General features: G+C 38.2%; 2 protein-coding genes across 2 annotated transcripts in view; both read right to left on the bottom strand.

Annotated features, from left to right (window-relative positions):
- LOC126367488 (uncharacterized) overlaps positions 1-26,479 on the bottom strand; it is a 476,961-nt gene that overhangs the window by 130,905 nt on the left and 319,577 nt on the right. The window lies entirely within an intron of this gene.
- Positions 2,631-26,127, bottom strand: LOC126367632 (uncharacterized). The gene is made up of 9 exons (XM_050011248.1): positions 25,780-26,127; positions 23,616-23,771; positions 22,785-22,908; positions 22,125-22,228; positions 17,530-17,679; positions 12,504-12,584; positions 8,770-8,928; positions 3,742-3,907; positions 2,631-2,897 (listed from the first exon to the last, which is right to left on the bottom strand). Exons 1-9 carry the CDS (start codon positions 26,125-26,127, stop codon positions 2,647-2,649), a joined length of 1,539 nt encoding a protein of 512 aa, XP_049867205.1. The 3' UTR covers positions 2,631-2,646.

Here is a 26,479-nt window from a genome sequence, read left to right as displayed (position 1 = left end):
TAGGACCACAATAACGGAGACGCTCTTTACTCAAGGAAGGTCTAGGAAATTAAGGCTCTGTTCTAATTTCTAAGACCCATTGTTGGTGATAAACGTGTGACTGCCATGAATGTAAGGAATGGTACTATTTATTGTTATATTAAGAGCGATAAAGACCGTCTAATTTAAATTTGTAAGACGCTCCAAATTATCCGGACTCGTTTGTAGGCACATAAATAGGACAGACGCAAAAAGCGACCCCATTTGCGAAATCGACGTTTCGCATTTAAAAGCAGAGCGAGAGATAACTAATGGCTTTGTTCCAAACGCGCGAAAACAAAAAGTCTCAAAATGAATTATTATCTCGGCGTTACGGCATACATTTTTAACGGAGCTGTATTAGGAAAACAATTTTATGGGCTTTGTGGATTAAAAATAATAGACAGGAAAAATGGAATAAACCTCGTTTGCCGGCAACAAACAAGTTGCGAGAACTCTCGCTGATTTCATTTCGTATTTATCTGGATTTCGTTTAGTCTGAAACGTCAGAGTTCGATTATTCAAATAAAAGAGAATTAAAAACAAAAGAAATCCGTCTATCTGTTTTCACTTCACAGCCTAGATCTAGGTACAGGGTACAAGTGAGCTTTTCTACATAGAAGTTGGCCGGGGTGGTTACACGTACATACATACTATACATGGAACAATATTGAATTACGTATAGCTTCCAATTTATTTAGGTTGGAATTGAACTAGAGAATACATTTTACAGAAAACATAAAAACAGACGACAGCCTCCATGGCCTAGTGGTTACAGCGTTGGACTCACGATCTGGAGGTCCGGGTTTGATTCCCGATAGCAACATTGTCGAAATCACTTTATGAGACTATCCTTTGTTTAGCTAAGGTATTGCAAGTTGCATGATGAGTTAACTCATTACTGCATTGACCGAAACAGTAAGATGTACCTGCTTCGGAAGGTACGTTTAGACGTTGGTCCTGGGTTAACAGCTCAAACACGTCATCAACCCGCAGTGGAGCAGGGTGAGTGGAATATGGTCTATACTTCTTCCGATAAGACGCCAAAATTTGGTTGATGAATTAAGGGAAGGCCTGTGCCCAGCAGTAGGACGTACGAGCAGAGTGGTATATAAGCTATTTAATTTATATTATAGATTAAAAGTAATTATAAGAATTTGAATAGATTTCCTTTTTTATACGAATCGCTGTCAACTTATGTGACGTTTGTATATGGCTTATTTTTTAATATATTACTAAAAGAATTATGATACTATAGCGTAAAGTTAGGTTAACATAGTTGACGAAATTGTACCAAATTACATCAAAGGGCAATGCTTACCTAGTTTACTGACATTCTATTCATGTAAGGTTTCTGCTCTGTTTACGTCAGGAATCATTTATAGACGCCCCCGTCGCATGGCAAATTTAATATCATGACCTTGTGAGCGGCTTTATCGGGAGCGTCCAACCCAAGTAGGGGCGGTCATGGTCGCGAGGGAACCTTTGCATTACAAGACGTCCGCTCACCTCGCGAGCCGGCGCTCGAATGGCCTTCCACAATCCACGCGCTGCGCGGCCGGGGGAGGGGGAATGTTTACCCTCCTACCCTTACCCGACCGTGCCAGCTGAGCAGCGGCACGCTATATTTAGGTTGCGCTGTAAATATTCGCTCCAAGTACGGAAAGCACCCCCACCCCACTAAAGGGTGCCCGGGTGGGGCGGCCGCGGAGCGGGGCCCGTAGGTACGTAACTACACAAGCGGGTAAAAGTTGAAAGTTCACCACCGGCACACGGGTTCGCGCTGTTAGGAAACGCTTTCTTTATTTAAATTCTATTGCAAACTCGCTAGCTGTAGTCCACTGAATTCGCAATACCGGTCTAATTTTTCAATGTAGCCCGCACAACTTTTTCGTTTGCGAAACTTGCGCAATTGTTTTGTAGATTTCAATTTGGAGTTTTGTTATTTCAACACGTTTTTTGCGGCATTGTTTGTTACTGTTATGGCCGCGTTCAATTTAGCTAAAACAAGGTTTGGAAATTATAACGGAGTACTGCCCACAGCTACGGGCAGACAACTCCAATGGATTTGAATTACTTTTTAACGAAATTGAAACTTAATATTGTCTGCATGATGAGCTTTTCGCGTGACGAAATTATCCGACGTTGTTTGTAGGTCATCTTTATTATGAATAGAACAAGATGTTCATATGCCAGGAATATGATACTTAATTTAACGAGAACAAAACTACAACTTGGCATTATACCTATTCAATAACTTAACGTAATCGTATATTTTCGTGAACAGATAATCAGTAAAATGAAATTCATAGCTTTAATCGTCAAATCCATTATAATCACAACATCACTTTAATAAATTAAAAAATCTAACTATAACCAGAAATGTAGAATCATTCGTTTGATTAATTTTACGTACTTACTTATTTATACCTATATAAGTACTCGAAAAGAAGAACTCTTTCGAAAAAATAAATAAATAGAGCGTGGAAAATAATAACGTTTTAAATTTGGAATTATTTATCTATACAGGTCTGCGAAACTAAGTATCACACTTTTAAAATAATGAAAATAACTTTTTAAAAGTATACTTAATTTTGCAGGCCAGTGTATTTAAGTAACAGTTGTCAATTATTTTTTGTCACCGTCGGCAGTGCCCATAGGCTCTACCACAGACACTCTAGCTCTAGATATGTCTGTTATGTTGGATATTCTGGATTTTCTCGTCTGCCTTATATTTTCTTCTGTCATGGAAGACGCGCTGTCGTAGTCCAAGTGGATGTCGAACATGGTTATAGGATGGTCTGCGTAGTTGTACTCGGGTTCTGTTTCTGGCCTGTACTTCTCGTGCTTTGGATCGTGGAAACTGACGATGTTGAACACTGAAAAGACAAACTATGGTTAGGTTAGGTTACACACAGAGACCGCGGAAGAATGCGAACGCGTCCCCGCAGCATAACGGTGATACGGACACCGGGGGGTTTTAGTCGGTGCGAGCTCGACATAACCCTCCCGAAGCCCCCGCGGCGAGAGGGTATGCTATACCTAGGCATTTCCCCTCGAAAAAAATAGACACATACATACATACATAAACTCACGCCCGTAATCCCTAATGGGGTGGGCAGAGCCACAAGTAATCAAAGACAACTTGCAGCCACTGTTGATACGAAAAAAATAGACACCTTAGAAAAGGTAACATTTCAATCCCATATTTTTATTACTGCCACTATCGATTGTCGTAATCGTTTGAAAGATGATTCGTTTTCGTATTAATAAATTTCACAATATCACTAAGACTAACAATACATATTAAAAAAAAATAAAAAGTCGTTGGTATCAAAATCTTTAATATGTTACTGAAAATATAACACACCAGACTGATGAAAAAAATAATAAATGACGAAAATAATCTTGTAATAAAATTTAAATGTGTCTCTAATATAAGGTATCTATAAAGATACATAATAGATATCTACATATACATAAAGATATCTATAAAGATACATAAGATGAGTTGCTACAAATAAATATCTAAAAGTCAAACCTCTCCCCCTGAGCTACCTACACCTAAGCCGTATCGCTGTCTAATAATAACCCGCATGTGTTAGTAAAAGTTGCACTAACGTATTAGTGTGAGTCCTGTAACGGGGCTTCAAACTGGGGCTCCCCGATGGGGAAGAAGCTAGACCGCATTGACTTCACGTGAGTATATGTCTTATTTCTTACCAGGAGCAGTCCCTCCGAATGCGATGCGGTCTCCATGGCTAGCGATGGCCAGGACAGAACCTGGCGCAGGATAGGAACAAGTGATGTACCGGTTGTGCAGGTTGATCACCTCGACACAACCTGTGCCACTGCCGCCAATTATGCCGTACTTGCCTTTACGGTTGTACTGTAAAATAACGAAAATTAGCTGCTGTAGTATCACAGACGCGATAAATACCAACATTTATTGTAGCTGATTTGTAGCAGGCTTGTCGCGGATGGAATTCGTAGCATAACCTCATGAATAATTTGGGTAGTAAGAGGTACACTCAACGCAAGATGGACTAAGTACCCACACCTCACCGAGCTTTCTGTTAGACCAACGTGATAGGTGATAAGTCGTAACGCCGTGTATAATGGTCGAGCCAATTGTGTTAGTGAAAATTGCACTTAATAAATTCAAATTCAAAAATATCCTTATTCAGTAGGTAACCTAGTCACACTTTGAATCGTCATTATTTACATAACGAACGTCTTATTAGACTAAAACTACTACAGCTTTTCACAACCCGTATAGCGGCGGAAAAGAAGCTGCACGAAAACATCGGCACAGGGCCCTTTACGTTCTAGATAATAGGATAAATTAGTAACTCATTGATGCAAGTCCTGCACCACGGTTCGAACCAGCTTAACCAGGTTAAACTTACACCTATTAAGAAGCGAAGATGAAAAGAATTGACGGAGGCTACCTATACCTACCGAACGATCAAAATTTAATAACCAAAATCTTTAATTAGTTTACGGCGATCAACACTTGATGTCTTAAACATCTGACGCTTTAACTTTCAAACATTGTTTCGGGACAAAGAGATTAGAAGGAAATTATTCCACCAAAATCTACATGGAAGAGAGATTGGGTGCTTCTTGGCAGGTCCGGTATCCGCAGTGGCAAGGCTTGTATATAAATACTGTAATGTGTCTTAGGAATAACAATCCCTGAACAGCATGGTGTAGTGCTGTTATGGTGTTCATTTGTAATGATTGATCATCATTAAACGCTCTAAACTATAAGGCTGGCATAACCACCAGGAGTGGCTCAAGCCTCGATAAAAATCTGATAAAAAACAATGTTTGAATTTGACAAGTGAGCAAGTGAGGAGCTCGGTGGCGCAGCGGTAAACGCGCTCGGTCTGCGATTGTTGACGTAAAGCAACTTTCGCAAAGGCCGGTCATAGGATGGGTGACCACAAAAAAAAAGTTTTCATCTCGAGCTCCTCCGTGCTTCGGAAGGCACGTTAAGCCGTTGGTTCCGGCTGCATTAGCAGTCGTTAATAACCACAAATCCGCACTGGGCCCGCGTGGTGGTTTAAGGCCCGATCTCCCTATCCATCCATAGGGAAGGCCCGTGCCCCAGCAGTGGGGACGTTAATGGGCTGATGATGATGATGATGAAGAGTTTGGGCATGCACAGGAGGAGGACCCGCTGGTGTAATGGTTAACACGCTCGTCCCGGCTTGACAAGGGATGCGGGTTCAAGTTCCGTCCGGGTCAAATTTTTATTAAATTTAAATTTCTCTTTGTAAATCTATGGGTCTCTTTCTTTTTGTCCTATTTCTTATTTGCTATAATTGTTAATTTTCTTGTGCCTATTATACAATAAAGAGTTTTTGTATTGTATGATTCTTTTGATTATCTACTTGTAGCTCTACCCCATTATGGATTACGGGCGCGAGGAATAGTATTTGTATGTAAGTATAACAGACAAGGAAGCGATGACAGAGGACTTAAAATTATTTTTCTTTATAAAAATATTGGGGACTAAAACAATAGGTACCTATTGTAACCTCCTACACATATCCAGACAAAAGAGTCAATTACAGTTTAAACGGTGCACAAAATTGCTGTTTAAGCTTATTAAAAATGTTCGTACTTGCGTTATTTTTAGAACCCGTTGTGAACGCAAAAAAAAATGTTTCACGACTAACATTATAGCAGAAGGGTCAACCAACAACCACTCTGAGAGGCCAATAGCCTCGGAATGAAAGGAAAACAAACCACAGGTAGCCTGCCACTGACAGACTGCTTCAACTGCAGGGTTTACTTTTGTCTAATTGTATTTTGAAACATAATATATATACGAGAAACGAGCATTTGAGCGGAATGATGAAAACCACTGACTAAGCAACTTGTTTCGGGAACATTCCATGATATTTATTGTATGGTCCGGATATGTTGCCATGAGTAATGTTTTAGTGCTTCTGTTTTCTTATCATCCCTCGGTTTATTCGGTAAAATGATGATAGGCGAGTAACATTAATAAAATAAAAGCACTGTACAATCATGAGCAATAGTATCCACTTTAGAACCCTGTCGCACTATCATATTTGACATTTAATGAGACATACGGTTTAATTTGTTAAAAAAGTTAATGTGACATGGTATCAAAGTGTATACATATTAGTACTCGTGACTGTACATGATTACAAATGCCATTAAAAGCAGGTAAATACTTGAAAAAGGGTTATACCTGCACGATAAACATCAAATCATATCAAGTAAGAACCTTAAAATGCAATGCCAATATAACTATTAGCGATCGGTGTGTAACTACCGGATGAGAGCCTTGAGCGCTCCCCATTTGTCCGGCCAAGCAGTTAATGCCATTTGCGGCAAAAAAAAAATACTGTGTGTGAATCAGCCCAACCTCTTCTTCTATCGTGTGTATTGTGAACCCCATCAACCCTGGTGTCAGGGTTATTACTGAGCCACCATAGGCCCCTGACATAACTCATGTAATGACTACGTGCTTACATTAGTAAGTAATAACCGGGACCAACGGCTGAACGTGCCTTCCGAAGCACGGATTATCTTACTTTTTGGACACAGGTGATTTACAAGTGATCAGCCTGTAATGTCCTAACTAAACTAGGGATCACAAAGTGATTTTTGTGATTTGTCCCCACCGGGATTCGATCGCGGGACCTCCGGATCGTGAGCACGACGCTCAACCACTGGACCACGAAAGCCAACCTTATAAGTGGAGATTATGGGTTTGAGTTTATTTATGTATCTATGTCACTATGTATGAATTCTGGCAATTTCGAGAATATATAAAAAGCTACGATGTTAAATTCATCCGAGCGAAGCAGAGTGAACCAAGTGTTACGAGCCCGTATAAATATTTTCGTATTCGTCTGAAATGTAATATTAAAGGGAAATCTGTGTTCCGTTGCGTAACTTGATATATGGCCAAAATATTACGTGTTTCAAATTAAACGTTCCACCTACATGAATGGATATGTTTTCATATTTACTTTACGGCTATTTGGTAAACCATGTTTGCTTATTTTGCTCATAAATTATAAGTGAAAAGCTTTCAGTGAAACCTTAGGCAATACATATTATGAACTGAATATTAATTTCGTGAGGTTATTCCCAGTCAAATGGTGGTGGTTTCATAGAACAGTACAGGTAGGTACGTAAATTAAAATCAAATCCATAATATTAATAGACCCCTTTCGGTCAAATCCTCTCTTACAAGTACTCTGAACGTTTCGTCCTAACCGATCAGCACCGTCAGGCATATTGTTCTAAAGTTTGACACTGTGCGTTTCTCAGTGTGCGTCAAGCTAGCGGCCTCAAAAAAAAAAAATGGGCACGAAAAAATAATTTGACCATACCAAAAAATAGTACTCTTATTGAAAAAAATAGTACCTGTTGTAAAAAAATTAGTACCATCACGGTTCTGGATTTATAGCCATGTCAATTTGGCGAGAGTTAACGACAAGGTCTTTCGCTTTGATTTAAACGCCAAAAAATAGTATCGAAATAGTACTCACCCCCTGCAAAATACCGAAAGTAGTACTTCAACGGTTCCAAAGTTATAAAGGTAGTTCTTTGATCCCGCTAGCTTGACGTTTTGAAAATACCTATTATCTGGGGAATGCTTGCATACTTCAGTTTGTAACTAATGTCAATAAACTCGTATGAAATAGTACTCCCTACCATCATAATTTGGACCTGATTCTCTTTGTAGAAATATGTCAAAAAGTCATTATAACCTATGTCATACATTTGTTGTTGATACAGTCACGTAGACAATTACATAACCTCACAATTTATTCGTAAGTATTGCCATTTTGGAGGTCTACCCTACCGTTATAACTTTGGAACCGTTGAAGTACTACTTTCGGTATTTTGCAGGGGGTGAGTACTATTTCGGTACTATTTTTTGGCGTTTAAATCAAAGCGAAAGACCTTGTCGTTAACTCTCGCCAAATTTCGCTCACCGTCAAGCTAGCAAGTGCAATAAAACATGGCTATAAATCCAGAACCGTGATGGTACTAATTTTTTTACAACAGGTACTATTTTTTTCAATAAGAGTACTATTTTTTGGTATGGTCAAATTATTTTTTCGTGCCCATTTTTTTTTTGAGGCCGCTAGCTTGACGCACACGTTTCTCATAGCGTTGCTGACTTTGCTAAATGACGTACTTATCTGTAATTTTTTGCTAGTCTTCTTATCGTGTGGGTTGTGAAGTGGAATACCAACCTCATCAACCCTGTTGTCAGGGTTATTATTGAGCCGCCAAAGGCCCTGACATGACTCATGTAACGAGTACATACTTACATCAGTAAGTAGTGACCGGGACCAACGGCTTAACGTGTCTTCCGAAGCACGGGTCATCTTACTTTCGGACAATTGTGATTTTGTGTAAGTTTTTTTTACCCTACTGTGTTTGTATTGTTACTGTGGTGTCCTCTAATAATAAATACTTTCTTTCTTTCAATCAGGTGATCACCCTGTAATGTCCTAACCAAACTAAGGATCACAAAGTGATTTTTGCGACATGTCCCCACCGGGATTCCACCTGGGCCAAAAAGATTTAGATGAAATTGAAATTTCCTAAAGTGACTTGTGTCTCATTGACAATTTTAAAAGGTGTAAATCAGTTCCTACAAAAATTGCAGATACGTCAGTTCGCGACATCAGCGACGGTTTGTTTAGAAATGAATGCCATCCGAGGGAAATGTGCATTGAAACCTACATCGGAAGATCTCCAATATCTACAAGCGTAGATGTACTCTCCATCAACATCAGGTCTTCGATTCTGTACACGTATGATGTTCAACCTCTTCCTAGCAACCAGATCCCACACGTTTAGTGCTTCAGTTGTCTGCCAGCTACCTGAGATACATTGTTCTCTCTGAAAGCAATAAAATTACATGTCTTTATTTGGGAGCAAACCGAATACAACCAATGAAAGTGCGAGAGTGGACGATATACATAAACAGCCTATATACGTCCCACTGCTGGGCACAGGCCTCCCCTCAATCAACCGGAGAGGGTATCGAGCATACTCCACAACGCTGCACCAATGCGGGTTGGTGGAGGTGTTTTTACGGCTAATAGCCGGGCCCAACGGCTTAACGTGCCCTCCGAAGCACGGAATCATCTTACTTTTTCGGACGATCAGATGATTCAAGCCTGAAAAGTCCTTAAAGTGATTTCGACAATGTCCCCATCGGGAATCGAACCCGGTCCTCCAGATCGTGAGCCATACGCTCTAACCACTAGACCACTTGGCTAAAATATTTTTTTTTTAGATTTTGACAGAAAACCTTCAATGATTGATTTTCTTTACGTGTCGAATTTATAAGTACACACACCACTCGGCACTCGTCAACAAATACCTACCTATCACATTTGATTAGTATTACACACAGTCTATTATCGACTGTCTGTCTAGTTTTAACCAGTTTGTCTGCTAAGCCCTAAAATACCACGATGTATTTTAGACTCTGAAACAGAACTAAAGGTGAACCCATAATTGGTTCTCTGCAAAGGAATATTTACGTTATTCTCTTTTTCTATCGTGTGGGTTGTGAGGTGAATTACCAACCTCATCAACCCTGGTGTCAGGGTTATTATTGAGCCGCCAAACCCCCTGACATGCGTCATGTAACGACTACTTACTATTAATAACATAATATTTATGTTAATCAGTGTATTTTTATTGATACGCGAGATATTGTCATTAACGATATAAGTGATCTAATAATAGTATGTATACTGTACTTATAGTTAACTTTGTACTATGTAAAGTGACTCATAATTAGTGTTTTTTAATTATTGATGGCTTTTAGGGGTTTCTGATAGCTAAAGCGGGAGTTCTTGCCGTATTGTTATAGTTTAGGTATTTACTACATACATTTTTACATTTTTCTTCACCTTATGGTTGTCTGGAAGAAATCGCTTTAAGCGATAAGGCCGCCATTTGCCATGTACTTAGTTAAATGTCTTTTTGTAATTAAGTATTTCTTTTTATTTTGGTGCAATAAAGTGTATTTGTATTGTACGTAAGTATTGTATTTGTATTTACTACAGACACAGTAAATAATATCCAAAATGAATGAAATCTCAACAAATAGTCCATAAACGGTTCATTTCTTTTGAAATACTTTCATTTCAGAAGTAATTTTGCAGCAATTTGATAAATGTGAAGAACAGAATAATCATTCCAAATCATTACTGTTCGCAATTTTCTGATAGAAATCTAGAAAATTACTATTGAAATTGAAAGCCTTAGGCATTGAAACGAAGATTGATTGTACTTAGAGATTTCGGTGGCATTAAAACCTGTATATCATTCAACAAAAAAATGAGTGCAAGGGACATGTTATCATTAATCAGTAAGCGAAAAATTTGCGAATAATGAATTCGTTGTAGAAACTTGCATTTCAGTTTTAATATATGAAGTCATAGCCGCCAAAAATTTTTAGAAATTCACTAATATTTTATGGGAACTAATTGCATACTACGGACTGGTAATGCATTGTCCCACAGATAAACAAAATTAAAGCGATATACGCACACAATAGAAAAAAGATAGAAGAAGCGGTTTATAGGTAAATCGGACATGAGTTTTCACTACATGTAAAATACAATACAATACAAAAACGCTTTACTGAACATATAACACAACACTAAAAAAAATTACAATAGTGACAAGAGAAATACAATCGGCGGCCTTATTGCTAAATAGCAATTTCTTCCAGGAAACCTTGGGGTGAATGAACTGGCTACATATTGGAGTCGGGGACGGTGCAATATAGTTAAAATTTCACCCAGATTAAAATATAACACACAAACAGCCAATATATATTATGTCCCACTGGCCACAGACCTCCCCAATCAACCGGAGGGGGTATGGAGATTACTCCACTACGCAGCTCCAATGTGTGGGTGTGCTCTACGCATTCGGATAAAAATAATTTTAAGAAATTATTTACTGTAATTTACTACCACTTCTGAAATTACTTCAGCGCCAAATATGTAAACAAAATTCCAAGAAACTTTTAATTATCTTCATCATACACGATGTAAATATGTAATGACTTGAAGAAAAAGGCAATGAAGAATAGTAAAACATAATTCAAAGGCTGGAAAAAAGTATAAAAATCAATACTTACATTGTTTTAAGTTTACGCGGTTATTATCATAATTAAAACACATAATAACGGGTTCTTACCGCGTTTGAATCAGGGATATGAGACTCCCGATATTTGGAATCCCGATTCCCCGATTTTTTGTCGAATATCGGGAGTCTCATATCCCTGATTCAAACGCGGTAAGAACCCGTTACTATGTGTTTTAATTATGATATTAAATTAATTAATTAATTAAGTAACCCTAAATTGAATGTGTCCAACAGATATGTCGGACCCTACAAACGTCCCTGTCTAGAAGTCCTCAGCCAGCAATACCATGTGTCTAACAAAAGTAAGTAGTTAACCATGCTTGCCCTCCGTGACAGAATGTTTCTTTTCACTTTTTTTTCCTTGTTTTATTTTGTTGTTATTTAGTAATGAATGAACCACTTTTTAGCATTTAACTGCAACTAACCTCACGTTACAAAATTTCCTAACCATGCCGTGTATACAAGTTTTGAGTTTCAATCTACTTATTACCCACATCTGTAACCTTTTATTTTCGCATGCCATGATTGTTACCTGTTGTGTGTACCTTTTAAATAAATAAATAATAAAAATAAAGTTTAATGTACAAAAAGGCGGAACAGCGAGCAAGATTTTGTATTGAAATTGCATTCCGGTGGTTTTATGTGTGTCTGCTAACAATCTTGAACATCACAAATTATTCCTGGTGTGCAGTGAGCTTAATAAAAAACTTTGTAACGATGAAACAGTGCACTGAGACGAGTGCAGCCGAGTCTTATGACAAAGAATGTATTTTTAATTAAACTTGCTCTTTTTATGTTCTTCATAAGTTTTTAATTAATGTTTATAATGCAAAAGGTATAAGCCCTGAAGACGAACAAAGGTAAAGATTGGATTTAAAACTAGGTTAGGTATAAAAACGATAATATTCTTTTTTTTTACTTAAGATGGGTTTACTCTTGACTTCATTCTTCCACGAGGAGAAGAAGAGATCGACGGTGGAACGAGCTTACCCAGAAAATGCCTATTCAACCGTGATTTAAAGGACTCTAGGTTATAAGATACAGGAAACACTGACGCCGGCAGCCCATTCCATTTCTTGGCTGTGCGCATTATGAAAGATGAAGCGAAGCGCTTGGTGCGTTTTAGTGGTATGTCAACCAAGTAAGAACGGTAACCCGCCTTCTAAAAGACATGTTGATATATAACAGGTTACATGGATAGGTTAACTAAATATTTACCTTTCTAAGTACCTCTGTACTAAGTAAGTAGGTAGGTAAGTACTTAGTTTTAAAAACGTAATTATTATACTTTTAGTACTTACATTTAAGTCAATGCTATCATGACAAATATCAACATCCTCAAACGTCATCATGCAGCCAACTTTACAACGGGTATCCCAAATCTGTAAGGTAGAAGATTTGAAAGAAAGAAAGTGTTAAGTAAGTAATTAAAACACATAATAACGGGTTCTTACCGCGTTTAAATGGGGATATGAGACTCCCGATATTTCGACACTGTTGCAAGTGCCATGATCACGGGATGACTGATGAGATTGGAGTGGAGTAGTGATAATAACCGTGTAAACTTAAAACAATGTATAAGTAAGTAATTGTTTATTTAATATGTGAAAGTGAGCAGATTGAAAATATTTAATTCAAAAGCTTTTGATACAGAACGACATGGGTAATTCTCGTAAAGAAGCATACTTTTGAGCCGATGTAGCCCAGTTGGTAGAATACTTGTCTCTCACTTTGAGGTCGCACGTTCGAATCCGACAGAGGACTAATAATTTGGTTTACCAATGATTGTCGAATTTGTTTTCGAATTCATGTTGGGATCGTAAATGATAATCACGTGCTCAAAGGCGCAGGAAAACATCGTGAGGAAACCCACATTCCTGAGAAATGCATTTTCGGAGGTATGTGACCTAAACTGTACCTATTGGGCTGGTTTTCCCTTCGCGGGTAGGAAGGTCTGATAGGCAGTCACTTCTTTAAAAAACCGGACCTATCAAATCTTCAGGTTAGATAAGCGGACCCCGTGAAAAACGGGATAATGCTAACTCCAAAACTCAATTTGGCTTTAAGATATTCTTTAAACATTCCATTGGTGTAAACACAAGTACGTTGCGGGTATATAAACGATAACTATCTACATTAACATCGTTTCCACCAGATTGTAGTCGCGAGCAGACCGCTATTAACAATAAAAGAATCATCATGGCTGCAAATGCATTTCATTTTATTCCAGCACCGTTCTTTGCAATGGCAAACTTTCAAAGGGATCGCTTGATAAATAATTTGAGTAGTTAACCACGGAGAGAAATATTTTAATCTCGACAAAGACGCTTTGCTGTAGCGGTCACTGACCGTATGTATTATTCAAGGTGTGTTTACAAGTTTCCAGTTTAGTTACTTGTTACTTGCTTAACTCTCTTTGACTCGTATAGAAAGTTTTAACGACAAATTCTGAGGTTTTAAATGCCAACTTTCATGTTGCATTTTTTATGGCTGCGTTGTTACGAAACGACGATGCAGTGGCGGTAAAGAAATGCATCAGCTGATTGTAATATCACAGATTTCTGTCTTGAACCATATAGGAATTATGGCAAAAACATTGTTGAATGAATATTCCTTCTGTACAAACATGACACTTTCAGATTATCATCTAAACGAGACATAGCCGTACATGATATTGTATTGAGGTATATCAATCCTAGTGATGGACAGAAAGCTATTAAAACCAGTCGGTACAGCTCAACTATTCTTTCCCAGTTTTATTTATAAGCTTTTGTGGTTGGTTGGAATTCAGAAATGTTCCACAGCTATGCCTGCGGTCACATAACTGACAAGCTGTCTGTCGGACTTCGTATCTTACGGACTAAAACGATCTCCTGCTATTACAGGCGGACACTACTGTATTTTGGACAACATTACAATTCGTTTATTTGCCTCTTTAAGGAAGCAAGATATTATTTTATCCATGTCCATTTTGAATTCGACTTACATACATACGCATACATACATACATAAACTCACGCCCGTAATCACTAATGGGGTGGGCAGAGCCACAAGTAATCAAAGACAACTTGCAGCCACTGTTGATACGATGTCGTAAGCTGGATATGATAAACCTTATGGTGATAAGGGACCAGCCTATCGCCCATAACATTAGTCCATCATGTAAGAGGACACAATCCCTGTGTCGGTTTTTACGACATGCCCGGGAAGACAAGCAGCTGAACGTGTTCTGCTTTTTATTGCGCCATGGAAAAAGATTAAATTTACCTATATCTAGACTCGTCCTACATTCTTCTAGCCCATATGTGATGTCCATTAAAATTTATAATAAACTGCCTAACATATTAAAAGAAGAAAAAAGTGACAAAATCTTTATTAAAAAAATAAAAGAACTTCTCATTAATAAATGTTACTACAGCACCAGTGAATACCTTAATGATACTGATGTTACCATTTGAAAAGCTTCCTCCTCTCTTTTAAACTTCTATTTTGTTGTGCCCGAAAGGGTCTATGATGTGAAACTCATACAATGTAACTTACAAACTTGTACACCATCATAGTATGCAAATAAAGAATATTGAATATTGAGAATATTGAATATAGCATAGAAGCATAGATGAATTCGACTTTGTGAGTATAATTTCATGCTTAGTCTATACTTATAATAAATCTGTAGAGAGGTCAATTCTGTACATTAAATATTTTTTCAAAATAACTATCAGGGGGTGATAAGTGGTTGATACTGATGCCAAAAATGCAATCAGTAAAATTTTTGTCTGTCTGTCTGTCTGTCTGTCTGTCTGTCTGTCTGTCTGTCTGTCTGTATGTTCCTTATAGAAACAAAAACTACTGGACGGATTTTAATGAAACTTGGTACAATTATTCTTCACACTCCTGGACAGGTTATAGTATACTTTTCATCACGCTACAATCAATAGGAGCAGAGTAGTGAAGGGAAATCCTTTTGTATGAAAAATCTAAACCGCTCAAGTTAGACGTTTGAAATTTGGCATGCAGGTACCTTAGATACCGTAGAGGTGCACTAAGAAAGGAATTCCCGAAATTCCTACGGGAACGGGAATTAGCGGGAAAATCCTTTTGTATGAAAAATCTAAACCACTCAAGTTAGACGTTTGAAATTTGGCATGCAGGTACCTTAGATACCGTAGAGGTACACTAAGAAAGGAATTCCCGAAATTCTCACGGGAACGGGAATTAGCGGGAAAATCCTTTTGTATGAAAAATCTAAACCACTCAAGTTAGACGTTTGAAATTTGGCATGCAGATACCTTAGATACCGTAGAGGTGCACTAAGAAAGGAATTCCCGAAATTCCCACGAGAACGGGAATTAGCGGGAAAATCCTTTTGTATGAAAAATCTAAACCACTCAAGTTAGACGTTTGAAATTTGTCATGCAGGTACCTTAGATACCGTAGAGGTGTACTAAGAAAGGAATTCCCGAAATTCCCACGGGAACGGCAATTAGCGGGAAAATCCTTTTGTATGAAAAATCTAAACCACTCAAGTTAGACGTTTGAAATTTGGCATGCAGGTACCATAGGTACCGTAGAGGTGCACTAAGAAAGGAATTCCCAAAATTCTCACGGGAACGGGAATTAACGGGAAAATCCTTTTGTATGAAAAATCTAAACCATTCAAGTTAGATGTTTGAAATTTGGCTCGCAGGTACCTTAGATACCGTAGAGGTGCACTAAGAAAGGAATTCCCGAAATTCCCACGGGAACGGGAATTAGCGGGAAAATCCTTTTGTATGAAAAATCTAAACCATTCAAGTTAGACGTTTGAAATTTGTCATGCAGGTACCTTAAATACCGTAGAGGTACACTAAGAAAGGAATTCCCGAAATTCCCACGGGAACGAGAATTAGCGGGAAAATCCTTTTGTATGAAAAATCTAAACCACTCAAGTTAGACGTTTGAAATTTGGCATGCAGGTACCATAGGTACCGTAGAGGTGCACTAAGAAAGGAATTCCCGAAATTCCCACGAGAACGGGAATTAGCGGGAAAATCCTTTTGTATGAAAAATCTAAACCACTCAAGTTAGACGTTTGAAATTTGTCATGCAGATACCTTAGATGCCGTAGAGGTGTACTAAGAAAGGAATTCCCGAAATTCCCACGGAAACGGGAATTAGCGGGAAAATCCTTTTGTATGAAAAATCTAAACCACTCAAGTTAGACGTTTGAAATTTGGCATGCAGGTACCATAGGTATCGTAGAGGTGCACTAAGAAAGGAATTCCCGAAATTCCCACGGGAACGGGAATTAGCGGGAAAATCCTTTTGTATGAAAAATCTAAACCACTCAAGTTAGACGTTTGAAATTTGGCATGCAGGTACTTTAGTAAACTTAAAGCTTAGTTGCAACAGGATATTACAAAATTCCCACGGGAACGGTAGTTAGCGGGAAAAACATTTGTATGAAAAAATCAAATCTAAATAAAAGGAGAAACTGACTGACTCAGTGACTGACATATCAACGCATAGCCTGAACGGCTAAACGTAGGCATTTGAAATTTGGAAGGGACATAGCTTAGGTACCGTAGAGGTGCACTAAGAAAGGAATTCCCGGAATTCCCACGGAAACGGAAATTTGCGGGAAAATCCTTTTGTATGAAAAATCTAAACCGCTTAAGTTAGACGCTTGAAATTTGGCATGCAGGTACCTTAGTTAACTTAAAGCTTAGTTGCAACAGGATATTGCAAAATTCCCACGGAAACGGGAGTAAGCGGGAAAAAAACATTTGTATGAAAAAATCGAAACCGCGTAAGATAGATGTTTTCAATTCAATTCAATTAAATTATTTATTGCATTCCATGTAGTACAATGGGGTGTTACATAGGCATAGGAACTAAAACATGGACCCTGTAGGGCACAGCAACGTTGAAGGGAAGAGAGGAAGTGTGTATTAAAATTAAAACTCAATGAACAATCAATTAAAAAAAAAATCAATTCAATCAATTGATTCAATCTAGCATGCATGCATACCTTAGTAAATATAAAGTTTATTTTTGGCTGTATTTTGAAAAATGGGAGTTATTGGGAAAAAAAAATTATGAAAAAATCTAAACTGCATAAGTATGCACTCCCACACACACAAAGATCTCTCTCTTATATAACACGCCACGCGGACGAAGTCGCGGGCAAAAGCTAGTCATAAATAAGGCACAATCCTGGATATCACATGATATTACTACGCTGCAAACATGAGCCCGAACCGGGATTCGAACCCGTGAAACTACGATGTAAGTTAAGCGTCTCCGAACTGAGCTATCACGGAGTTTTTTTTTTTTAAGTTTACCCACCCTAAGGGTTTTATCCCAAGCGGCCGTGGCGAAGATGGTGGGTTTCTCCGGGTGACATCGCAGTGCACACACTTGTCCGTGATGGACACGCTGCAGTTTCTTTGGTATGAACTGCAAGCGCAGCTTATGCACTTTAAATGTTGTCACTACCTGTAATACAATTACATAACATAAATACAATTAAATTTATGTAATTCATCATCATTATCATCTCCCTAGCTTTATTCCGTTGTCACAGGGTCTGCTTACCTATCCTGAAGATTTGACAGGTCCGGTGTTTTGGAAGCGAATGTCTATAATGAGCGGTTAGAAAAGGCACATCGAAACTATTCATCTAAAACGTTGTAATTTGACATTTGCACCTAAAAAAGTAAGTGCTCAATTTCAACACGTGTCATATTGTCTTTTTAGATGAATTCCTTCTATGTGGTCTTTTTAACCCCCCTGACCTTCCAACTCGAAGGGTACACCAGCCCAATACAGTTCAGGTCACATACCTCCGAAACGTATTTCTCAGGAACGTGGGTTTCCTCACGATGTTTGAATTATGCTTATATAATTACAGACTATAAATAAGTCAATCAGGTGCTTTTAATTACGGTGTTTTTATAAATGCCTGTTTTTCTAACCAGCCCGAGGCCGGGCGGACGGGGAGGCCTGTGCCTGAGGCCTGGGCCTGAGGCCCAGCAGTGGGACGTATATAGGCAGTTTATGTTTATGTATGTTTTTCTAAGTGATGAGGTGGACTAAAAAGCTTACCTAGTAAATCACTAGATTCCTAAAGAATACTTTGTCAGTGTAACCTTCTGCGACCCAGATTGCCAGACACAATAGTTAAGAAATGGTGTTTGGATTTTAAAAGAACATTCGGTCTTATGACTGTCATACTTAGTATAACAACACGAATTGACATAGTTTATAATAAAAGGACGCCACACACAAAAAAAGACAACAACATCATATCAAATTTCCACTAAAACAATTACAAAAAAGCAAGACGGATTTTTGTCGAAGTGATCATAAGGTGGTGGTGGACGTCCTGAGATAAAAGGGCCTCACTCAGCACAAGTCGCGGCGTGAACCACGACGCTGATATTATGTGGACCCTGTTAAATGAATAGGTTCTGAATTGAATAGATAGTATCTCGCCTTATTGCCTTAACCATTCTCTTTGAATTTGTCTTAAGATAAAAATGATTAAGCACGTCATATTTTACATTGATCAACAAAAACATCATGAACTTACTAAAATTAACAGTATTTAAATGGCAACAAAGAAAACTTTAGGAAAGAACATAACATAATATAGTATCTCGCCTGCATACCAGAGTATAGGAAGATGTATTAGTGCATCCACTCTTTGCCAGCTATGTTTAATTCCCATCTGTGTATGTAGAGGATTGCCAAAAAAAAAGAAAATCTATGGAATATTTAGGGACAAAAACTGTATTATTTTCGCAACAAACACATGACGAATTAGGGTACGAGTAATTTGATTACATTCCGGCCAAAATACCGATAAGTTAACCTTTCTAAAAGGGCTTCCAATTTTTTGCTCCAATTTGCATCACACATGACTGCGCTTACGTTTTTGCTAGAAGGATTTTTGTGGGCACTTTAGGCGCTGCGCAGACGACGGATAAAAATGTATGACGTCTGTGGTCAAAAATGTTCGCCTAATTAGGTCCGCGGTTATCCACTCCGTTGTCAACCAGCGATACCATTTGTTTTAATACTGACCTCCACTGGTCATTTGGACCGTGAGTTCTTTGTCTTCCAATGGCATTATTACATAAATAGCCATACGTTCTATTGCATATATGTAACATAAACTCACTGGTCCATAAAGGCGTGGGCAGAGCGGATTACGTAAAGGACAATCTGCAACCGCTTTTAAGACGAAATCCCAAGAGGTTTATGATTATGATGAACCACGGTGTGATGTGAGAAGAGCACGACTGGCTTATAATTATAAACTTTGTGACGTCATAAGGTATTTTTTTTTACTTTATATAAAATTTAATCAAGTAGGTACCTACCTACTTATAATGTGCGTGAATCTTTAAGTAGCTGTACGAGTAACTATAATGGTTCAATATGTTAGAAATAACATGACCAGTATGTCGGTTCTTACGACATAGCCGAGAAGATGATCAGCTGAACGCGTTCTATATTTTTTATTCGCTCTTAATAGATAGAAAAGAACTTCAATTATTTTATGACACCAAAGATATCAGTCGCATTATACAGATTACAGATACATTACAACAACATTACAAGACAAAGATCACACACAGGATAAATCTAAAATGGCGTGGATTTTATCTACTATGCCGTTATCTGCCGTCTGTATCTGAGGCGTTATCACACGACGCGGCCGACAGCGCGGACAACCGCGGCGCGGCGACGCTCATGGCATGTGTTATACGTCTATGGATTACAAGACAACACTACCATGCCAACCGCTTCACCGCCAACCGCGACTGTGACCGCATCGTGTGAATACAGCCTAATAGTGTCATTTACGTGGCAGCCCTTGACCACCGACCCACTTGGAAGGCTCGAGGAGTTTCAAGGATCTCGTAAAAGCAAGTAAATTTATTACTAAAGCAATAAACCGGGATTAGGCCGTAACGTTTTACTGGATATTACATTTTACGTAAACTCGTAATACGTGGTTTGGTGTCGGCATTAAAATTATTTAGGTTTATCTTTCGCTACTGCCGTTTGTGGTTGAAATGAGAACTGAAAGTTAATGTTATGTGAAATTGTAATTGAGGGTTGGACGTTTTGTTGTCGTTTGTTTTAGCCGTATAAAATTAACCGATTTATAATAGTCTCGCGTCTTAGGCGATTCTCACACTGCCCCGCATGATGCAGCGTAGCCCGTGGATGCGTGTTCTTCCGTTGCTTGTAAGTAAATCCGTTTGTATAGAAAACACGCACGGTCTAAGACACAGAAAATGCATCCACGCGCGTTCATGCGTACTATACAAACGGAGATACTTACAAGCAACAGAAGAACACGCATCCACGCGCTACGCTGCATCATGCGGGGCAGTGTGAGAATCGCCTTAGTACGTGGAACTTAAACATTGCTGGCGAAGAGTGGGTGTGTGTACTGTACTCCTCTTCCTACTAGATACAGGCGATTACAGGCGTCTGGCCATGTTATTATGAAATAAGCTTCCGCGCTTCGTAAGGCACGTTAAGCCGTTGGTCCCGGTTACTAATTACTGATGTAAACGTAGTCGTTACTTGAGTCACTTCAGGGGCCTTTGGCGGCTCAATACTAACCCTGACACTAGGGTTGATGAGGTTGGTCATCCACCTCTTAACCGTCACGATAGAAGATAAAATAAGCAATAAGTACCTATATACAGTTTTTTGTATAAAATAAATTATATAGCCAGATCGGAGGTTAAAGAGCAACCTTATTAAGCGTCGTAAATTGTCTAAACTCTACATATTACATCTTTAGTACGACATACCTACCGAAAGTACCTACATATCCACAAGACCAGTTTTGTTCCCACATTAAACGAAGAGTAATAGGTAGGTCATTATACCAAGAGATTGAGAGGTTTTTACTACACCGTCCATTCCACACTTCTGGTCCAGTGGGGTTGAGCAGACATCGTGACGAAGACATACCTACCTAACCTCTTTACAATAAATTATTATAGGTACTTAATTACAATCATTTCGTATGCAATACATGTTTATTTGATATTATTCTTACGAATTTTTACTGTAATTTATTCTAACCTTCGTGATTTATAGATACTTACATACAGCTAAAACAAATGTAAGTTTGTACGTTATGTTATAAAATAATGGAACTGTATAAAATTTAACTTTTAAATTACTGAAATCATGTTCTTCTATAAATATAAAGCCTTGTTTAATGCATATTCAGTGAATGAAAATGGGATAAAGGGAGTATAAATGCTAAAGAGCTAATAATACTAAATTCACACCTGTCTAGTTACAAATTGCCTTTTGTCTTGGGCGAAGAAATACGCCTGTAGTTGTAATAAAATACCTATTCAATAGATATAAATTATCCGAAATACCAGTGAAAAGTTTTAAATTCGCGTCTAGAATATTGTAGATACTTAATAATTCTATATAATTCAAATAAAGTAAGTATTAGGAATCTATCACTTGAAAGTGTTTGGTGTTGATAGAATGTTATTTTTTGTAAAGGTTAAATTAAATTTAATAAAAATACTGGGTTAGAAAAGAGATAGCAGTGAAAAATGTATAAGAGAAATTACATTTCTCTCCTACTTAAAAAAGTCATACAAAAATACTTAATAAAATATTCTCCTTCACGCTGGGAAACTGTGAAAGACTACATTCATTCATCTTAATTGCCAAAATTACCCAATACCTACATATAAAACACTGAAAATATGTGAACCCAAGTTCACGATCTGGAGGTCCGACAATGTCGAAATCACTTTGTGAGACTGTCCTTTGTTTATTAGGATATTGCAGGCTTGAATCATCTGCTTGTCCGAAAAAGTAAGATGAACCCGTACTGTTGTATCCGGCAATCGGACGAATATATAGGCAGGTAATGTACCTACCTCTTGTGTTTCTATGTCGAAAATCTTAGTGGATGTATCCGCGTAGCCAGCTATTATCTTCGTATTCTCTGCTGGGACCCCCACTGAAAGCGCTGGTGACCTTTCTGTACGTACAAGTAAAACATTTATAAGTAGACAAACATAATAAAATCAGACCCGTAATCCCAATGAGGATAAAAACTAGAAAGTCAAATGTAGGCGACAGCACTGTTGAGTGTTCCTAAATATTGACAGTTCTCTCGGTCTAACTAAAATTCGTGATAAATTGAAAACGAAAAGCCACTTGTATTCCTAGGCAAGGGGTTCTACGTTATACCTCGTAGGCCTCCTAGATCCCTATCCGAACTCAACCACTATCTCACTGCGGCCTACTGAAGTAAGAGACGCCCACCCTCGCGGCAAAGACGCGTCGAACAGGAATTGCCCCAGTGAAAGGCAAAGAAGATAACTCTGTCCCTGGAACCGGGTTACTGATCTTGTTTGAAACCAAACCCAAAGGTCATCATTTTAGATGTCAAAATTTCTCCATATCGTCATCCCGTTTTCACGAGGTTTTTGCGGGGTACGGGGCGTGAGTTTATTTATAGTATCATTACCTAGAACCTCGAATTGAAAGCAACTTGTAGTTTCTTAAACGTTATTACAATTGAAAAAACCTACGAGTAATAAAGGGAGTCGCCGCCAATGACATCCCTGGGCTGCTGTAGAACTGTGTATTGAGCCACTCTAGCGCCGGATCTGCTCGAATACAAAACTCAGCTTGAGCGTCCGCACCCGTGTCGATCTAGGGAATGAAAAATGTAATCTTCAATCGTAGGAGTTGTGAGGTAGATTACCGACCTCATCAACCCTGGTATCAGGGTTATTAACTTATTACTGAGCCGCCAAAGGCCTGACATGACTTTTGTAACGACTATGTAATTACATCAGTAAGTAGTAACCGGGACCAACGGCTTCACATGCATGGATCATTTTACGTTCAGATAATCGGGTGATCTGAAACCAGGGCTCACAAAGTGATTTTTGTGATACCCCACGGGGATTCGAACCTGGGACCTCCGGATCATAAGCTCAACGCTCAACCACTAGACCACGAAGGTCATCTCTCAATGTTTCCGTTACGATGTCACTAACACTCTGTATAGGTAAGAACAAAATATTTGAAATTGAAACATAATATCATTCGATGGGAAAATCTAAATCTAACGATATGGCGTTTGTTCACGAGCTTTTCAGGGATATTACAAAGGATCGCCCGAGCTAAATTAAGTAGTAAATTCGATTATAGGCTGAAAAAGGCATTGTGATTTATGATTGTCCTGATTGTTCGAAAAATAAGATGATTCCGCATGTCAGTAGGCACATTAAACCATTGATACCGGCTACTACTTACTGTAGTACGTAGTCGTTAGGTACATGAGCCATGTCAGGGGCCTATGTCGGCTCAATAACCCTGTAAGAAACCTTGTAAAACAAAAACGAAGGACGTACATTAGGAATCTCAATCCGATATATGGCTCCATCGGTGCAGGCGGCATAGCAAATTCTTTCTTCACCCTTGCTGTATTCTAAAGCGTACACTGCTTTAGGTGGAAACTGGATGTTACGGAGAGTAGCCAGCACTGTTCCTGTACGACCATGACGCATCTGTACAAGAAGAAAGCAGCATAAGAATCGTAATTGACATAAAAAACATAATACCTAATAACATAATTTAAGCTACCAATTTGGGGTAGTCGGTGTATGAGACATACTTAATAGTCTACCTAATAATTATGGCCAATCATGTCTCTAGCACGAGCAAACCAACGCGTCTCAATGTTTGGATTTTGTAATAACATCCTAAGTAATACAGTTCATTCAATATTTAATTGGGGTTTTATTATAATAACTAGCGCTCCCGACAGTCAGAGGTACCTACTTAGATCCATCGCAAGATGAAGTAAATACCTACCTATAGGTACCCACACCTCACCGACCTTTCTGTTAGAGTCAACTGTATTAGTGAAAACTGCACTGAAGATAAATCTATAACTCATTAGTGCAAGTCCGCTACCGGGCTTCGAACCGGCGCCAAACTAATTTCAGTGGAGTATAAAATTACAAAAGCGGTAAATAAGGCAAAGGTTGTTGCTAGGGCTGCCAAAGAAAGACGAAGAACCAAACTGAGGAAGTCCTTAAGAAAGGTTTAGTACCATCGATAAATGTGAAGGAGGCAACAGTGGTATGTCAGAATCGAAGTAAATTGAATTCTGTAGTATCTGCATAAGCCGATATTATCCGCCAATATAAATATGCGTGAGTTTATGTATGTGTACTTATACGATTAAAGGTGGTATTAATAAACCAATCTCAGCTTTGAGACTGCCCTCAAGATCGTGTCAATGTGACAGTTTTCATATCAAAACAGGGACTTGAGCATGATTTTGAGGGCAGTCTCAACTGAGATTAGTTTATTAATACCACCCTGAGTTGGTACAGACTATATATTTATGTATCTAGCTTCTCTCTTATCAATTAATGTAGACATGGAGCAACATCTAGATAAGACTCCACTAAATTAGATAGGCGTTTTCAAAACATTTTCGGACCTGGTTTTGTCACGATCATTTCACTCACCATTAACATCATGATTGTAAATTCAATATTTATTCCCATAAAATACCATAAAGGTTATTAGAAAACGGATCTAAATATACTGGTTTTCATTCACAAAAGGCGGCTTTGTGGTAAATGGTTCTTCTACCTGAATAAGTCCATTGGAATGGCCAACAATAATTCTTTCACCGCTAGGCGAATACACTAAGGACGTAATGAATCCAGCTTCAGAAAAGTACCATCTGTTATACAATATACTGTTCGGAGTATCCTTTATGAACTTTTCGTGGTTTTCATGCACCCACGCAAAATTCTTCTCAGATTGACTCGGTTTCCAGAACATGGGATACCATGGTTTTGGACGGTTTTCAAAACGATAGTGTTCTTCGATTCTTTTATTGTATTTATCGAATATATCCGATATATCGTCCATATTAATCTGAGTATACTAGATTACAACATTACCTTATCCATGTAGGTTTCATATCCCCGCTTATTACTTATAATAAGCGGGGATATGTATATGTAGGACTTATCCTAGCCGAATCTCTAACATACCTAACTAATAAATTTAGGTACATACTTATGTAAGAAGGTAAAATAACATAGCATCACGCCTTATTCTTCAAAGGCAGAGGTGTATAGTATAATAGTATAGACGTAAACCCGCTCCTCGCCAGCTTATGTCTCAGTTCCATGCACTAGTGGGCGAGTCTATTGTCAAGAAAGTACGCAACACAACAGGATAATTTAATAATTAACTCTGGCTTGGCGAATGTCTACATCATTATATACATTCTTTTAAACTTACGCCTATAATGCCTAGTGAGGTGGACAGAACCACAAGTAACCAGACAACTTTAGGTCCTTACCTACTTACTACACTATAATACTTACCTGATGGTAGATACCTACGCAGAGAGGCTTACCAGCATACTGATTTATCAACGCAAGAGTAAATAATAAGTAAGCAGGTACCTACTTAGGTAAGTTACCCAACTACATACCTACCTAGTCTCAACCACCTTACCTTCTCAAACATTGTGTTCAAACATACCTGTATCAGCCCGGTAGAATGACCGACAATTAGGTATTCTCCACCAGGAGAGTAAATCATGCTAGTAAGATAACCCATCTCAGACAAATAACTTTCTTTGATCAAAAACTCGTTGGGCGTGTCTTTAAAGAATCTATCTTGGTTGTCCTTAAGCCACGTATCTTTTGGTGGAACTTGCAATTTAGTTTCATGAAAGGATAAAAAAGGTGTCGGAATCTTTTCCATCTCACGATTTAATTGTGCATTCACACGTTCTCTGTATTCTTTGATGAAAACTTGTATATCCGACTCAGTTTCATCAAGATTAAATCTACTGAAAGTAGATATATTGGAATATACGGTCGTCATATTGAGATTTTTATATTAAATACCAGTAAACCAACTAAATATAATAAAATCTTCAAATACAATAATAGAATTAACAACAATTAGCCAATACGAAATGAAGAATAGTCAAATTTGCTGTCTTCTACCGCGTCATGTAAAATGAAGTAAAACAACAGTCTTTTTAAAAATAAAATCGTAAAATTGTGAAATAATAAAATATAATATTACCCTGCGTAGAATGAATCGTAATTATGTCTGTCACATTTTCTTTATGTTGGTAGCACTTCTCTTTGACGAGTAAAAGAGAAGTCAATAACGGACAATTTTGGAATGAAAAAGAGAAAGCTATATAGCTTACGAGCAATTCCGACGC

Source organism: Pectinophora gossypiella, chromosome 6 (genome assembly GCF_024362695.1).
Source record: "Pectinophora gossypiella chromosome 6, ilPecGoss1.1, whole genome shotgun sequence".
In the NCBI taxonomy this organism is placed as follows: domain Eukaryota; kingdom Metazoa; phylum Arthropoda; class Insecta; order Lepidoptera; family Gelechiidae; genus Pectinophora; species Pectinophora gossypiella.
This window is presented reverse-complemented; position numbering and strand designations above follow the sequence as displayed.

Coding starts and splice junctions, on each gene's coding strand:
- LOC126367632 (XM_050011248.1), bottom strand. CDS start 26,127: ATGACGACCGTATATTCCAATATATCTACTTTCAGTAGATTTAATCTT. Junction 8,929..12,503: donor ATGATAGCATTGACTTAAAT/GTAAGTACTAAA, acceptor TATTGCTTTCAG/AGAGAACAATGTATCTCAGG. Junction 2,898..3,741: donor ATTCGGAGGGACTGCTCCTG/GTAAGAAATAAG, acceptor TTGTCTTTTCAG/TGTTCAACATCGTCAGTTTC.